Source organism: Ranitomeya imitator, chromosome 6 (assembly GCF_032444005.1).
Source record: "Ranitomeya imitator isolate aRanImi1 chromosome 6, aRanImi1.pri, whole genome shotgun sequence".
Classification (NCBI taxonomy): domain Eukaryota; kingdom Metazoa; phylum Chordata; class Amphibia; order Anura; family Dendrobatidae; genus Ranitomeya; species Ranitomeya imitator.
The window spans coordinates 242,140,167-242,156,835 of NC_091287.1; the positions used below are offsets into that span (position 1 = coordinate 242,140,167).

The 16,669-nt window shown below is 42.5% G+C and overlaps 1 protein-coding gene across 1 annotated transcript in view; it reads left to right on the forward strand.

The window, feature by feature from the left end:
* The window catches only part of LOC138642403 (NFX1-type zinc finger-containing protein 1-like), a 158,984-nt gene extending 147,218 nt beyond the window's left edge, over positions 1 to 11,766 (forward strand). Inside the window, exon 22 of the mRNA XM_069730529.1 lies at positions 9,390 to 11,766. Coding sequence (XP_069586630.1) covers positions 9,390 to 11,042 — 1,653 coding nt within the window. The 3' untranslated portion in view covers positions 11,043 to 11,766. The remainder of the gene's footprint in view (positions 1 to 9,389) is intronic.
* Positions 11,767 to 16,669: the final 4,903 nt, after the last annotated feature.

Below are 16,669 nucleotides of genomic sequence, written 5' to 3' on the forward strand. Positions count from 1 at the left end.
CAGCGAGACAATTCTGAATTTGGGCCAACTCTCTGCTGTCCTGAGTGTCTGCTGAATGTCCCTCACTTCCATCATGTCCCCTCTGATATTTCCTCCCTCCAGGGTAGAAAAAAATGGTAAATGGGTGTAACTAAGAGGTGCGGGTAAGGGTGTAGCCAAAATATAGTGTCCCGCATGGTATATCCCTCTTTTGTTTCTGTAAAAGTTGGCAGATATGCATTCACACTGCAACGCTGGTAAAGAGAAAATGATACTCCAAGCCAAAGAAGTGAAATATGTCCATGTGATGGTGTGATATGCTAAGTGGGTATCATTTTTGTGTATATTTCTATTTTACTTATTTTCATGGTGTTCGCTTGTAGAAGGAGTTATTTGCTAATTGATGAATGGCTGTTGCTGCCATCTGATATCAGCCCCCACTGCACTGTATTGTTTACTAATATGCTAATGACATGTTGACCTAGCTTGTTGAAACAATGAGCCCCTGAGACCTTCCCCCTCCTGACCTGTGAATGAGGAGGGAGACTTAAAATATCAGGGAGGTGAGACACAGATCAGTCCTGTGTGGAATGATGATGTGTTCACAGCATCTCAAAGAGAAAGAAGAGTATATGGACTATGCTATCCTCTGTCTGCTGTATTGTTGGACTTTTATTCTGTTACTGAACTGGATTCGTTTTCTGGACTATTTTATCCTTTGTGTGGTGAATCGTATATGGACCCTTCATATTTTTGCCTATCTAAAGGTCTTGGGATTGTTCACTCTTCGCTGGCTCTGTTGATTGTGCGGTACCGGAGAAGGACCCCGTGACAGTCCAAAACGATAACAAACTTTATTAGATAGATATCATAATACATAGTTCAATCTAAAAGGTGCCTCACAAAAAGAGGGGAAACGGACTAAAGGTCCATGATTTGCACATATAATGCTTACATAAAGATAATCATTTTTTTAATAATAATGTTTTTTATATAACACCAACATATTCTGCAACACTTTACGGTAAGTAGGGACATGTACAGACAATAAAAACAATACAATGTAATACATTTTAACAGTTACAGGATGAGTGAGGGCCCTGCTTGCAATCTTACAATCTATAAAGGGATGCCAGCCTAACAGTAGGTGACCCCTATTTATCTCTATGTAACAAATGGAAGCGGATGCACAGGTGATGAAGTTCACATTCGTTTTTTATTTTTTGAGTGGAACCTTGTGACCTCGGTCCAGGGGGCTCCGAAGGGGGCGTAACTAGAGAGCCCCAGGTAAGATCCCTCGTACAGGACCAGAGGGAAATACCTGGAGGACACAGGTGCTACCTCCAGTTAGATCTGGACATGTGGCAGCTGTCCCAGAAGGAAAAACGGGTAAACAGATACAGTCATGGCCAAAAGTATTCACACCCCTGCAATTCTGTCAGATAATACCCAGTTTCTTCCTGAAAATGATTGCAAACACAAATTCTTTGGTATTATTATCTTCATTTAATTTGTCTTAAATGAAAAAACACAAAAGAAACTGAAGCAAAAAGCAAAACATTGATCATTTCACACAAAACTCCAAATATGGGCCAGACAAAAGTATTGGCACCCTCAGACTAATACTTGGTTGCACGTCCTTTAGCCAAAATAACTGCGACCAACCGCTTCCGGTAACCATCAATTAGATGCTTACAATGCTCTGCTGGAATTTTAGACCATTCTTCTTTGGCAAACTGCTCCAGGTCCCCTGATATTTGAAGGGTGCCTTCTCCAAACTGCTATTTTTAGATCTCTCCACAGGTGTTCTATGGGATTCAGGTCTGGACTCATTGCTGGCCACCTTAGAAGTCTCCAGTGCTTTCTCTCAAACCATTTTCTAGTGTTTTTTGATGTGGGTTTTGGGTCATTGTCCTGCTGGAAGACCCATGGCCTCTGAGGGAGAAACAACTTTCTCACACTGGGCCCTACATTATGTAGCAAAATTTGTTGGTAGTCTTCAGACTTCATAATGCCATGCACACGGTCAAGCAGTCCAGTGCCAGAGGCAGCAAAGCAACCCCAAAACATCAGGGAACCTCCGCCATGTTTGACTGTAGGGACCATGTTCTTTTCTTTGAATGCCTCTTTTTTTTCTCCTGTAAACTCAATCTTACCCCGAGACATAAAAAAGCCAGGCTGGAGTTTGCCAAAACTTACCTGAAAAAGCCTAAAACGTTTTGGAAGAATGTTCTCTCGTCAGATGAGACAAAAGTAGAGCTTTTTGGACAAAGGCACCAACATTGAGTTTACAGGAGAAAAAAAGAGGCATTCAAAGAAAAGAACACGGTCTCTACAGTCAAACATGTTGGAGGTTCCCTGATGTTTTGGGGTTGCTTTGCTGCCTCTGGCACTGGACTGCTTGACCGTGTGCATGGCATTATGAAGTCTGAAGACTACCAACAAATTTTGCTGCATAATGTAGGGCCCAGTGTGAGAAAGTTGTTTCTCCCTCAGAGGTCATGGGTCTTCCAGCAGGACAATGACCCAAAACACACTTCAAAAAGCACTAGAAAATGGTTTGAGAGAAAGCACTGGAGACTTCTAAGGTGGCCAGCAATGAGTCCAGACCTGAATACCATAGAACACCTGTGGAGAGATCTAAAAATAGCAGTTTGGAGAAGGCACCCTTCAAATATCAGGAGACCTGGAGCAGTTTGCCAAAGAAGAATGGTCTAAAATTCCAACAGAGCATTGTAAGAAACTCATTGATGGTTACCGGAAGCGGTTGGTCGCAGTTATTTTGGCTAAAGGTTGTGCAACCAAGTATTAGTCTGAGGGTGCCAATACTTTTGTCTGGCCCATATTTGGAGCTTTGTGTGAAATGATCAATGTTTTGCTTTTTGCTTCATTTTCTTTTGTGTTTTTTCATTTAAGACAAATTAAATGAAGATAATAATACCAAAGAATTTGTGTTTGCAATCATTTTCAGGAAGAAACTGAGTATAATCTGACAGAATTGCAGGGGTGTGAATACTTTTGGCCATGACTGTATAACAGATATGGTGGAGCTGACCGGCGGACACCAGTTATGAGATATGAAGCTGGCTCTGGCGGAGGGAGTCAGATTCCGGGTAGATGGAAGGAAGCTGGCTCCGGCACCTTTTGCTTTGTCCAGGGGTTCAGATGGCGAGTGGCGGAACGGGATGGCACTTGAGTATAAAGGCACAGGTGTCATCTTTGGATAGCCGAACATCTGGTCACTGATATTCTGCGGAAACAAACAGTATAAGCAGAGTGCAAAACGGAATGCTATAACAGCACAGACAGAACAGGAAAAGAACCGGAAATAGCAAGAGTATATATTGATTGCTCCGGCACCCTCCCTATGACGGAGGGGCCAGAAGTAGCAATCAGTTCGCTACCATTGGTTAACTGAAATTTTCAAAAAATGCTCGTTGACCCTTTAACCCCTTCCCGACCTTTGACGCATACGCTGCGTCATGAAAGTCGGTGCCATTCCGACCCATGACGCAGCATATGCGTCATGGCAGAATCGCGTCCCTGCAGGCCGGGTGAAAGGGTTAACTGTAATTTCACCCGGCGTGCAGGGACAGGAGGAGTTGTACCTTAGCCCAGGGGGGGTGGCTTCACCCCCCCGTGGCTACGATCGCTCTGATTGGCTGTTGAAAGTGAAAATGCCAATCAGAGCGATTTGTAATATTTCACCTATTATAACGGGTGAAATATTACAATCCAGCCATGGCCGATGCTGCAATATCATCGGCCATGGCTGGAAATACTAATGTGCCCCCACCCCACTGATCGCCCCCCCAGCCCTCCGATCTGCCCGATACACTGCCCCGCTCCCGTCCGTCCTGTGCTCCGCTCCCCCCCGTGCTCTTGTCCGCTCACCCCCATGCTCCAATCACCCCCCGTGCTCCAATCACCCCCCCTGCACTCCGATCCACCCCCCGTGCTCCGTTCCACCCCCCCGTGCTCCGTTCCACCCCCCCGTGCTCCGTTCCACCCCTCCCGCGTTCCGATCCACCCACCCCCTTGCTCCGATCCCCCCCCCCGTGCTCCCCCCACCCCATCATACTTACCGATCCTGCCGGGGTCCGTCCATCTTCTCCCTGGGCGCCACCATCTTCCAAAATGGCGGGCGCATGCGCAGTGCGCCCGCCGAATCTGCCGGCCGGCAGATTCGTTCAAAGTGCATTTTGATCACTGAGATATAATCTATCCCAGTGATCAAAATAAAAATATAATAAATGACCCCCCCCCCTTTGTCACCCCCATAGGTAGGGACAATAAAAAAATAAAGAATTTTTTTTTCCCACTAATGTTAGAATAGGGTTAGGGCTAGGGTTAGGGGTAGGGTTAGGGGTAGGGTTAGTGTTAGGGTTAGGGTTAGGGGTAGGGTTAGGGGTAGTATTAGGGGTAGGGTTAGGGTTAGGGTTTCGGTATGTGCACACGTATTCTGGTCCCCTGCGGATTTTTCCGCTGCGGATTTGATAAATCCGCAGTGCTAAACCACTGCGGATTTATCGCGGATTTACCGCGTTTTTTCTGCGCCTTTCACTGCGGTTTTACAACTGCGATTTTCTATTGGAGCAGTTGTAAAACCGCTGCGGAATCCGCAGAAAGAAGTGACATGCTGCGGAATGTAAACCCCTGCGTTTCCGTGCAGTTTTTCCGCAGCATGTGTACAGCGTTTTTTGTTTCCCATAGGTTTACATTGAACTGTAAACTCATGGGAAACTGCTGCGGATCCGCAGCGTTTTCCGCAGCGTGTGCACATACAGTACCTTTAGAATTAGGCCATGTGCACACGGTGCGGATTTGGCTGCGGATCCGCAGCGGATTGGCCGCTGCGGATTCGCAGCAGTGTTCCATCAGGTTTGCAATACCATGTAAACCTATGGAAAACCAAATCCGCTGTGCCCATGGTGCGGAAAATACCGTGCGGAAACGCTGCATTGTATTTTCCGCAGCATATCAATTCTTTGTGCGGATTCCGCAGCGTTTTACACCTGTTCCTCAATAGGAATCTGCAGGTGAAATCCGCACAAAAAGCACTGGAAATCCGCGGAAAATTCGCAGGTAAAACGCAGTGCCTTTTACCCGCGGATTTTTCAAAAATGGTGCGGAAAAATCTCACACGAATCCGCAACGTGGGCACATAGCCTTAGGGTTAGGGTTGGAATTAGGGTTGTGGTTAGGGTTGTGATTAGGGTTATGGCTACAGTTGGGAATAGGGTTAGGGGTGTGGGGGGGTTAGTGTTGGAGGTAGAATTGAGGGGTTTCCACTGTTTAGGCACATCAGGGGTCTCCAAACGCAACATGGCGCCACCATTGATTCCAGCCAATCTTGTATTCAAAAAGTCAAATGGTGCTCCCTCACTTCCGAGCCCCGACGTGTGCCCAAACAGTGGTTTACCCCCACATATGGGGTACCAGCATACTCAGGATAAACTGCGCAACAATTATTGGGGTCCAATTTCTCCTGTTACCCTTGGGAAAATTAAAAAATGCTTGCTAAAACATCATTTGTGAGGAAAGAAAAATGATTTTTTATTTTCACGGCTCTGCGTTGTAAACGTCTGTGAAGCACTTGGGGGTTCAAAGTGCTCACCACATATCTAGATAAGTTCCTTGGGGGGTCTAGTTTCTAAAATGGGGTCACGTTGTGGGGGGTTTCTACTGTTTAGGCACACCAGGGGCTCTGCAAACGCAACGTGATGCCCGCAGACCACTCCATCAAAGTCTGCATTTCAAAAGTCACTACTTCCCTTCTGAGCCCCGACATGTGCCCAAACAGTGGTTTACCCCCACACATGGGGTATCAGCGTACTCAGGAGAAACTGGACAACAACTTTTGGGGTCCAATTTCTCCTGTAACCCTTGGGAAAATAAAAAATTCTGGGCTAAATAATTATTTTTGAGGAAAGAAAACGTATTTATTATTTTCACGGCTCTGCATTATAAACTTCTGTGAAGCACTTGGGGGTTCTAAGTCCTCACCACACATCTAGATAAGTTCCTTTCGGGGTCTAGTTTCCAAAATGGGGTCACTTGTGGGGGGTTTCTACTGTTTAGCCACATCAGGGGCTCTGCAAACGCAACGTGACGCCCGCAGAGCATTCCATCAAAGTCTGCTTTTCAAAACATCACTACTTCACTTCCGAGCCCCGGCGTGTGCCCAAACAGTGGTTTACCCCCACATATCAGGTATCAGCGTACTCAGGAGAAACTGGACAAGAACTTTTGGGGTGAAATTTCTCCTGTTACCCTTGGGAAAATAAAGAATTGCAGGCTAAAAGATCATTTTTGAGAAAATAATTTTTATTTTTTATTTTCATGGCTCTGCGTTATAAACTTCTGTGAAGCACTTGGGGGTTCAAAGTCCTCACCACACATCTAGATAAGTTCCTTTCGGGGTCTAGTTTCCAAAATGGGGTCACTTGTGGGGGGTTTCTACTGTTTAGCCACATCAGGGGCTCTGCAAACGCAACGTGACGCCCACAGAGCATTCCATCAAAGTCTGCATTTCAAAACATTACTACTTCACTTCCGAGCCCCGGCATGTGCCCAAACAGTGGTTTACCCCCACATATGGGGTATCAGCGTACTCAGGAGAAACTGGACAACAACTTTTGGGGTCAAATTTCTCCTGTTACCCTTGGGAAAATAAAGAATTGCAGGCTAAAAGATCATTTTTGAGAAAATAATTTTTATTTTTTATTTTCATGGCTCTGCGTTATAAACTTCTGTGAAGCACTTGGGGGTTTAAAGTCCTCACCACACATCTAGATTAGTTCCTTTGGGGGTCTAGTTTCCAAAATGGGGTCATTTGTGGGGGATCTCCAATGTTTAGGCATACAGGGGCTCTCCAAACGTGACATGGTGTCTGCTAATCATTGGAGCTAATTTTCCATTTAAAAAGCCAAATGGCGTGCCTTCCCTTCCGAGCCCTGCCGTGCGCCCAAACAGTGGTTTACCCCCACATATGGGGTATCAGCGTACTCAGGACAAACTGGACAAGAAAATTTGGGGTCAAATTTTTCCTATTACCCTTGGCAAAATAGGAAATTCCAGGCTAAAAAATCATTTTTGAGGAAAGAAAAATCATTTTTTATTTTCATGGCTCTGCGTTATAAACTTCTGTGAAGCACCTGGGGGTTTAAAGTGCTCAATATGCATCTAGATAAGTTCCTTGGGGGGTCTAGTTTACAAAATGGGGTCACTTGTGGGGGAGCTCCAATGTTTAGGCACACATGGGCTCTCCAAACGCGACATGGTGTCCGCTAACAATTGGAGCTAATTTTCCATTCAAAAAGTCAAATGGCGCGCCTTCCCTTCCGAGCCCTGCCGTGTGCCCAAACAGTGGTTTACCCCCACATATGAGGTATTGGCGTACTCGGGAGAAATTGCCCAACAAATTTTATGATCCATTTTATCCTATTGCCCATGTGAAAATGAAAAAATTGAAGCTAAAAAATTTTTTTGTGAAAAAAAAGTACTTTTTCATTTTTACGGATCAATTTGTGAAGCACCTGGGGGTTCAAAGTGCTCACTATGCATCTAGATAAGTTCCTTGGGGCGTCTAGTTTCCAAAATGGGGTCAATTGTGGGGGAGCTCCAATTTTTAGGCACACGGGGGCTCTCCAAACGAGACATGGTGTCCGCTAAAGAGTGGAGCCAATTTTTCATTCAAAAAGTCAAATGGCGCGCCTTCCCTTCCAAGCCCTGCCGTGCGCCTAAACAATGGTTTACCCCAACATATGAGGTATCATTGTACTCAGGACAAATTGGACAACAACTTTCGTGGTTCAGTTTCTCCTTTTACCATTGGGAAAATAAAAAAATTGTTGCTAAAAGATAATTTTTGTGACTAAAAAGTTAAATGTTCATTTTTTCCTTCCATGTTGCTTCTGCTGCTGTGAAGTACCTGAAGGGTTAATAAACTTTTTGAATGTGGTTTTGAGTACCTTGAGGGGTGCATTTTTTAGAATGGTGTCACTTTTGGGTATTTTCAGCCATATAGACCCCTCAAACTGACTTCAAATGTGAGGTGGTCCCTAAAAAAAATGGTTTTGTAAATTTCGTTGTAAAAATGAGAAATTGCTGGTCAAATTTTAACCCTTATAACTTCCTAGCAAAAAAAAATTTTGTTTCCAAAATTGTGCTGATGTAAAGTATATATGTGGGAAATGTTATTTATTAACTATTTTGTGTCACATAACTCTCTGGTTTAACAGAAAAAAAATTCAAAATGTGAAAATTGCGAAATTTTCTAAATTTTCACCAAATTTCCGTTTTTATCACAAATAAACGCAGAATTTATTGACCTAAATTTACCACTAACATGAAGCCCAATATGTCACAAAAAAAAATCTCAGAACCGCTAGGATCCGTTGAAGCGTTCCTGAGTTATTACCTCATAAAGGGACACTGGTCAGAATTGCAAAAAACGGCAAGGTCTTTAAGGTCAAAATAGGCTGGGTCATGAAGGGGTTAAAAGACTGGAGGTAAGCAGGCATGTGTTTTAAGCATTCTCCCTGGAGGCCTGCTGGCAGCGTGCCAGGAAGTGGGGGAGAGAGAAGCAGCAGCAGGACACCTAGGAACAGACAGAGAGCAAGGATCCAGACAGGGAACTCACAGAGGTACAGGGGCAGCCTCAATAGCATGAGCGGGTGAGGGACCAGAATTGGGGCAGTGCCAGAACTGGGTGCAGGGCCAGAACCAGGTGTAACACACTAGTTATCATATTCCTTTTCATAATGTGCATGCTATATTAAATAAGTGACTAAACAGCATAGTAAATAGTAATAAGGGATATTACCTTTAAAATGGGGATTGCTGTTGCAAACTGAAGACCAGCACCATGTCCCATCACCCTAACACGCGTTTCACCTTCCTTCTTTAGGGGTGTGTCAGGGTCGGGGAGACATCGCTGAGTTAAAAAGCAGCTGTTGCCTTATAGAGTGGCCACACATAATATGTAGCAACGCGCATGAGCTTGATGGCGCATGACACCGCCTTCACATAGCAATATAAGTATCTACAGTATATGGTATTGTAATCAGAAGTACTTAACTGAAAGAAGCATTATACTACTAAGCAATAACGGTGCATGACAATATGACATTTACATGGCAAGAATGCGACCAATCTGGTAACCATCAGGTGGTATCCCTATCACAACAGGCTCTAAGTGAGCTATAGCAATCAGTAGGATACATAAGAGCTGGGTAGTTCATGACATAACAATGGGGTTTAGTTGACCAAAGTGTTACATTTTATATGACGGTGGCATATTCAATTTCAGTCCTCTTACTTGTTAGTAATGTATAATTCATTTTTCGAATGCAGAATTTTCTTTCTAAAATATTTAAGAACATCTACCTATTTCTTATCTCACATAGGGTGTTTGCCAAAATCTTTTTTTTGTGGATCATGACCATCCTGAACACCACATCAGTGAAGGCAAGAGTCGACAGAATGTCCATGAAGCTGGTTTTGTGAAGTCACTTTGCCTCTATTTCATACAACAAGGCTACTCTCCTTCACAGATTACAATACTCACTACTTATTCTGGACAGCTTCACTGTTTGCAGAAAATGATGCCCAAAGCTCAATTTCAGGGTGTCAGGGTATGTGTGGTTGATAAATACCAAGGAGAGGAAAATGATATCATCATCCTCTCACTGGTAAGAAGTAACTTGCTTGGTAATGTTGGTTTTCTTAAAATCCCAAACCGGGTATGTGTTGCTTTATCAAGAGCCAAGAAAGGGTTATATTGCATAGGGAACATTAAGATGCTATCAAGAGTTCCTCTCTGGAAAAAAATCAGTGATATGCTAGAAGAAAATGGACAAATTGGGAAAGAACTTGAGGTGCAATGTGTCAATCATCCAAACACCATTAATTACTTGTCATGTTCTGAAGATTTTGATAATGTCCCGGAAGGTGGATGCTTGATACCTTGTGAATATCGTTTAGATTGTGGGCATGTTTGCGCCCTTCGATGCCACCCTTATGATCCTAAACATACACAAATTCAGTGTGGAAAGCCATGTCTCAAGATTGTCTGTAAAAATGGTCACAAGTGTAAGAAAATATGCAGTGAGCCTTGTGGAATCTGTCAGGAATTGGTGCCAAAAACAATTCCTATATGTGAACACATTCAAGATTTAGCATGTTCAAAGATTGCAGTTAGATCAGATTGCAGAGAGCCTTGTAGGGTGCCTAAAACCTTTCCTTGTGGCCATCTCTGTAACAATTTTTGTGGGGCTTCCTGTCCCACACAGTGTACTACAAAGGTCCCTATAACTCTCATATGTGGTCACAAATTCTGGATTGAATGCTTTTTGAAGTCTGGTCTTTTTGTAAAAGTTGAAAACTCTGAGGAAGATACTTTATTTGTGGGACCCTGCGACACATGCCTTGGAATCAGAATAGAAAAAACACCATATGCAAATCTTCTGCGTACAACAGAAACCCATGTTCTGTGTTCTAATGTCAAATATGGTCTAAAAATATATTCCAGCATTTACCAAAATGTGAAATGTTCCCTGCACACAGAGGAAACAAATGTAGTTGAAAAATGGCAGTCTGAGTTGAAAACGTGTGTAAAAAAAAATGAAGCTGTATTTTCTCAGGTACATAATTCTGGACAAATGATAAATGCAATTGAGCGCATGCAAAAGACAATTGCACAAATGATACTTGCAGATGCAAAAATAAAACTTTTATTTAAAATCGGAGCTTGTAAAGGAAAACTTAAGGATCTCCATTTGGATGTGTCACAAACCGATGTGGCCACATTTACATACAGTGATTACAAAAATTATCAAGACATAAAGGAGTATGTAAGATTGAATAAGTTTCAGGAGGCAGCAAGAAACAAGGAGCTGGGACATATTATTTCTATATTAAGCAATGAAAGCAGTATTCTTAGCATCAACTTGCTAGCTCCTTACCGCCACCCAGACTCTCACACGGGCAGACATAGCTCCACCTCTTCAATTTTTCCTCACTACCGCCAGATCCGCCTAAACCGTTCAATTCCCTGGTAATAATGATGTGCCATTCTGTGGACCGTAACCTCAGAATCCTTGTGTGTCAAACCCATGCCTCATTTCAAAGGTTCAGGGTAAAAAAAAATCAGATTTCTTCAAATCTGTACCCCCAGTCTAACCCTCTACAGGAATCTAGTACGTATAATTTATATTATTATTACTTCCAGGAAAAGGTTCAGATCTTTCTCAGTAATTTAAACATGGCCACATTTTCGTGTAGCAAGTTCTAGAGCCTCACTGCAGTTACAGTAAAGAATAATCTTGGTGGCAAAAATTGTCTTTCCTCTAGATGTCAAACTTAAATACACAGAAGGCCAAAATTAAAAGCTTGGACAAAGTCGTGACCCAACCCTGATATTTATAAAAAATGTGTGCAATTGAATAGGTTTTTCCTTATCAAATACAGCAATTAACTTTTTCATATGGAGGAATAGCAAAAAAGGAGACCTAAAATATAACATTTAATCTAAATAGTTTATAAACACATGACACAACACACAAAGACAAACATGTGTATTAACCAACAATTTATTAATCAGACAGTATTCTGATACCAAGTCAAGAGACAAAATAAACTAAAGACAAAACTAGTTCACTGCACTCCCACCGCAGCCTCTATCCCAGAGACATCTAGCTAGGCAAGGCAAGAGAACCAGACGCATAAATCCATAATGGCAATAGATGCTACTTGTCCAAAAAACCGCATATAAACAGCAAAAAAATCAGAACCACTGACGATCACCTGTGTTATGCTGTCACAGAGAGAAATACATAAATAAATAGAACGGCATCGTCATGATTTGGTGAGACCATTCTATTTATTTATGTATTTCTCTCTGTGACAGCATAACACAGGTGATCGTAAGTGGTACTGATTTTTTTGCTGTTTATATGCGTTATATCCGTAGAAGCTCAGCAGAGCGAAACGATCGTCGTCATTTGGAACCTCAGGTTCTCCCTGCTATAGCCTGCTTTTTTAACATGAAGCCTCAATAAAGGAAAGACTTTTTGCACAGATGGTGAGGGCTCGTTTTCTTGTTATTTTTGCTATTACAGATATCTTTTTCTGTTTTCCACGAGCACCCAATTCTGTTGTGGCAAATACAACGCTCAGCTGTCTGGAGGTGGAGCACAGGTGTCGGAGCTGATTGTGCGTCTGACTTTCTTTCTTTGCTATATACAGTATAATGGCCACAAAAAGTGCTCCATACAGAATAATGGTCCCACATAGTGCTCCATACAATATAATGACCACAAAAAGTTCTCACACAGAATAATGGCGCCACATAGTGCTCCATACAGTATAATGGCCACAAAAAGTTTTCCATACAGAATAATGGTGCCACCTAGTGCTCCGTATAGTATAATGGCCACAAAAAGTGCTCCATACAGCATAATGGCCCCACATGGTGCTCCATACAGTATAATGGCATCACATACTGCTACATATGGTATAATGGCCCGACATGGTGCTGCTTACAGTATAATGGCCCCACAAAGTACTCAATAGAATATATTGGACCCCAAATAGTACTCCATACAGTATAATAGCCACAAAAAGTGTTCCATACAGAATAATAGCTCCACATTGTGTCCCATACAGCATAATGATTACAAAAGGTTCTCCATGCAGAATAATTATGCCACATTGTGGCCATACAGTATAATGACCACGAAAAGTGCTCCATACCGTATAATGGCCACGAAAATTTCTCCATACAGAATAATGGTGCCACCTAGTGCTCCATACAGTATAATGGCCACAAAAAGTGCTCCATACAGCATAATGGCGCCACATGATGCTCCATACAGTATAATGACCACAAAAAGTTCTCCCCACAGAATAATGGTGCCACATAGTGATCCATACAGTATAATGGCCACAAAAAGTGCTCTATACAGTTTAATGACCCCACATAGTGCTCCATACAGTATAATGGCCTCACATAGTGCTACATACGGTATAATGGCCACACATGGTGCTCCTTACTGTATAATGGCCCCACAAAGTACTCAATAGAATATAATGGACCCCACATAGTACTCCATACAGTATAATGGCCACAAAAAGTGTTCCATACAGAATAATAGCTCCACATTGTGTCCCATGCAGTATAATGATCACAAAAAGTTATCCATGCAGAATAATTGTGCCACATTGTGGCCATACAGTATAATGACCACACAAAAGTGCTCCATACAGTATAATAAAATAACCCACGTAGTGCTCCATACAGTATGATCGCTTTATATATACATACAGTATAATGGACACATAAAGTGCTCCATACAGTATAATAGCCCCCATAATTCTCCATACAGTATAATGGTCCCTAAAAGTGCTCCATAGAGTATAATAGGCCCCACAAAGTCCTAAATACCGTTAAAATCATGATAGGCTGCATTACTAATGTAGAGCATACAGTGTAAAATTAAATATCCTCTCTGTAGCCACTCACTTCCAGTCATAGCGGTGAGGCAGGGAGCATATACAATCACTGTTCACTATACACTTTGATTAAGATTGTGCTCTGCAGGGTTTGTGTACAGAGCAGGCTGTCAATCAAAGTTTCAAGATGCTTTGCTATGTAGTGAGCGGTGACTGTAACCGCTCACATTACCACCCCAATTACAGTACACAAGTGGTCGCAGGGAGCATATAAGCTCATGTTTTACCTACAGCCTCTGGTCTAGCAAGGCAGTCTGTTATAATGGTAACACTACCTACCTGCTATCTGCAGGAAATTGCATTTTGGACATGACAAGGTTCCTTTTAACACAGTTTTCCAGTTTTCCATCTAACAATGATAAAATTTTTGAAAGGAAAAAGCTGGCAGACACCCTCAAATGAATTAATAAAGTTTAGATTAGTATTACCTGCAGATATTTATACAGAAAATTTCTGCAGGATCATCCTTAGTATATATCTTACATCACATAGGCCCAGTGCTGACCCCTACGATGCCATGCTGACCAAGTGGTACTGCTGATTATGACCAAATCTGAGTATGTAATGTTAATAGCATCCTTTTGGTTTCTACCCTGCAGTTATTTACTCAGTTAGTCACACTTGCTCATAGTTTCAATACATATGTTATGAATAGAAATGCAAATACAAAGTAATGGCTTGGACAGAATGATAGAAAAAGGAGAACCCGGCACTCCAATAGTATCTTTCCACTTGGAATTAGGAAAAATAAATCTATTGAACAGCATTACATATTGAGGTTCTGAGTTTTCTTTTTCTTTCATTACAAGAAGTGAAACCCTACTCGAGCACATACCATCCAAGCATGCCATCTGTCCAACCTATTGAGCAGAATGATGAACATTGTATACTGACTGTATCTAATAAATGTTATTTTACTTAAAAATTGTTCTTGTTCCATTTTATTATGTTTCATATTTTGTTATTTGTCCTCTTTGAGCTCTTCTACAACTAAGGTACAGCAAAAGCAATATATAATCTATTTCTGGCTCACAGTTCTCGAGGTCTTGCAATTTGATAATAAATTTGGCACATCTTTTGACCGTCTTTGCTCCAGAAAATGAAGAATTTATGCCAGTTTTTGTCGTGCATAAAATAAAATTTGTCTGTTGGCCATATCCCTTTTTGCAAATCTCCTCTCACTTTCTACAAATGACTGAATAGGTGCAAGAGGACAAAAGGTTTTGTGCAAAAGGACAAAAATCTGCTACACTACAACAGACACTGTAAATGCAGCAGATACAGGCCATAGGAGAGTAGGATCAATCTCAGACCCTATCTCCTGTGCTGTGCTCACATCAGTTGTGCACTGTGCATTCCCTGTATCATGTAGAGCAGCTTTATGTGCTGAGCTGCAATTTCCCTCTGTCACTTCCCATCACTACTTAAAGGGGTAAGACAGGAGGCATAGTCAGGTCACAGTCCAGAGTCAAAATTATTCCAAGGTCAGAGTGTGTCAAGACAAAAGGGGTAATACAAACGAGTATTCAATAGACAAATCCAGCAACAAAAGATCAGAATGTGAGAATTCAGAGCAAGACACAGAGGACAAGCCACACAGAGGTTAAAGCTACAACTGGCAGCTACTAGTAGATCAGTTAAGTAGCTGGGCAATCACCTTTAACAGGGAACACCTGAAGGAAGCTTAGCACTAGAAATGGGCGAACCCGAACAGTAAAGTTCGGCGTCCATACCGAACACCAACTGTTCGGGCATGGACATTGAACGCAGACTTCACCAGGAAGTCCGTGTTACTGTTTGAGTTTGGCTGGCCTAACACCAGGTGTTCTGGTCTTCTGATTGGCTGTAAAATCACCACCGCTGGTCAGATAGCCGCAGTTTCCATACTGTCAAATGGCAGTGTGAGCCCGCAGCTATGATGGGACGTATAAAGTTACTTCCAGTTATTGGTGTCAGCTGATGGGCTACTGCTCCCATCAGCTGATGCCTGTTGCCACTAATAACAGTGAGAGCAGGAGCAGCTGATGGGAGTATTCATCAGTTTCCGCCTGCGCTGTAAATAAATAATTTAATAAAAAAACAGCATGGGTTCCCCTGTATTTTTGATAGCCAGCCAGGCAAAACTCACAGCTGGGGGCTGCAACGCTCATCTGTCAGCTTCAGCAAGGCTGATTATCAAGCATAGAGGGGTCCCCATGCCAAATTTTTTAATTGTTCAAATAAGTAATAAAAAAAAGCGTAGGATTCCCCCCATTTTTGACATCCGGCCAAGCTAAAGCAGACAGCTTGGGGCTGGTATTCTCGGGCTGGTAAGGGGCTAGCTAGCAAATCTAAGGCATTGCCCAGCTCTTAACATTTACCCTGTATCAGTGGCAAGTGGGGTTCATATTTGTGGGATTGATGTCATCTTTGTATTGTCAGGTGACATCAAGCCCATGGCTTATTAATGGAGAGGCGTCTATAAGACACCTATCCATTACTAATCCTGTAGTTATATGGTAAATAAACACACAGCCAGAAAAAGTATTTTATTTGAAATGAAACAAAACACAATTTTCCATTTTTACGTAAAAGTAAACACACAGTTATACTCACCTAATGCCTAATTCCACTGAATCCCTCATCTCCTGTAATAAGATATAAATAAAAAAACAGCAATATCGCTCACCTGTCCATTGTTCTGTCCTATGCCATAATCCATGTCTAGGGGAGAATTAGTTTTCAACCTGGATGGTGCTAAGATGCGACCATCCGGGCTGAGAGTGAGTGAAATTCTCCCTGTGAACTGCGGTGAACTTGCCTCTGCACGATGAGATTATTCTTATGGTGCAGAGGTCACCATAGTTCATTTGCCAGCTGGGAATGCAGCCTCTGTGACCAGCAATAACCTCAATGATGTCACCGCTGGTCACTGGCATGCTCGCAGCTGCTCATTCACTAGTGGTTCTCAGCCTGGATGGTCACATATTGGCACCGTCCAGGTTGCAAACTATTTATCCCCCAGAAATGGATTACGGGATGGGACAGAATGATGGATAGGTGATGGATATTGTTGTTTACAAATTGCGGACACCATATCCCTGAGATGCCAAAACATCATAAACCTCCGCAAGTCACTTCATTCTGGAAACTATGCCTCTAGTCTAGCAGTGTGGTGAACATTTTTAACAAACAA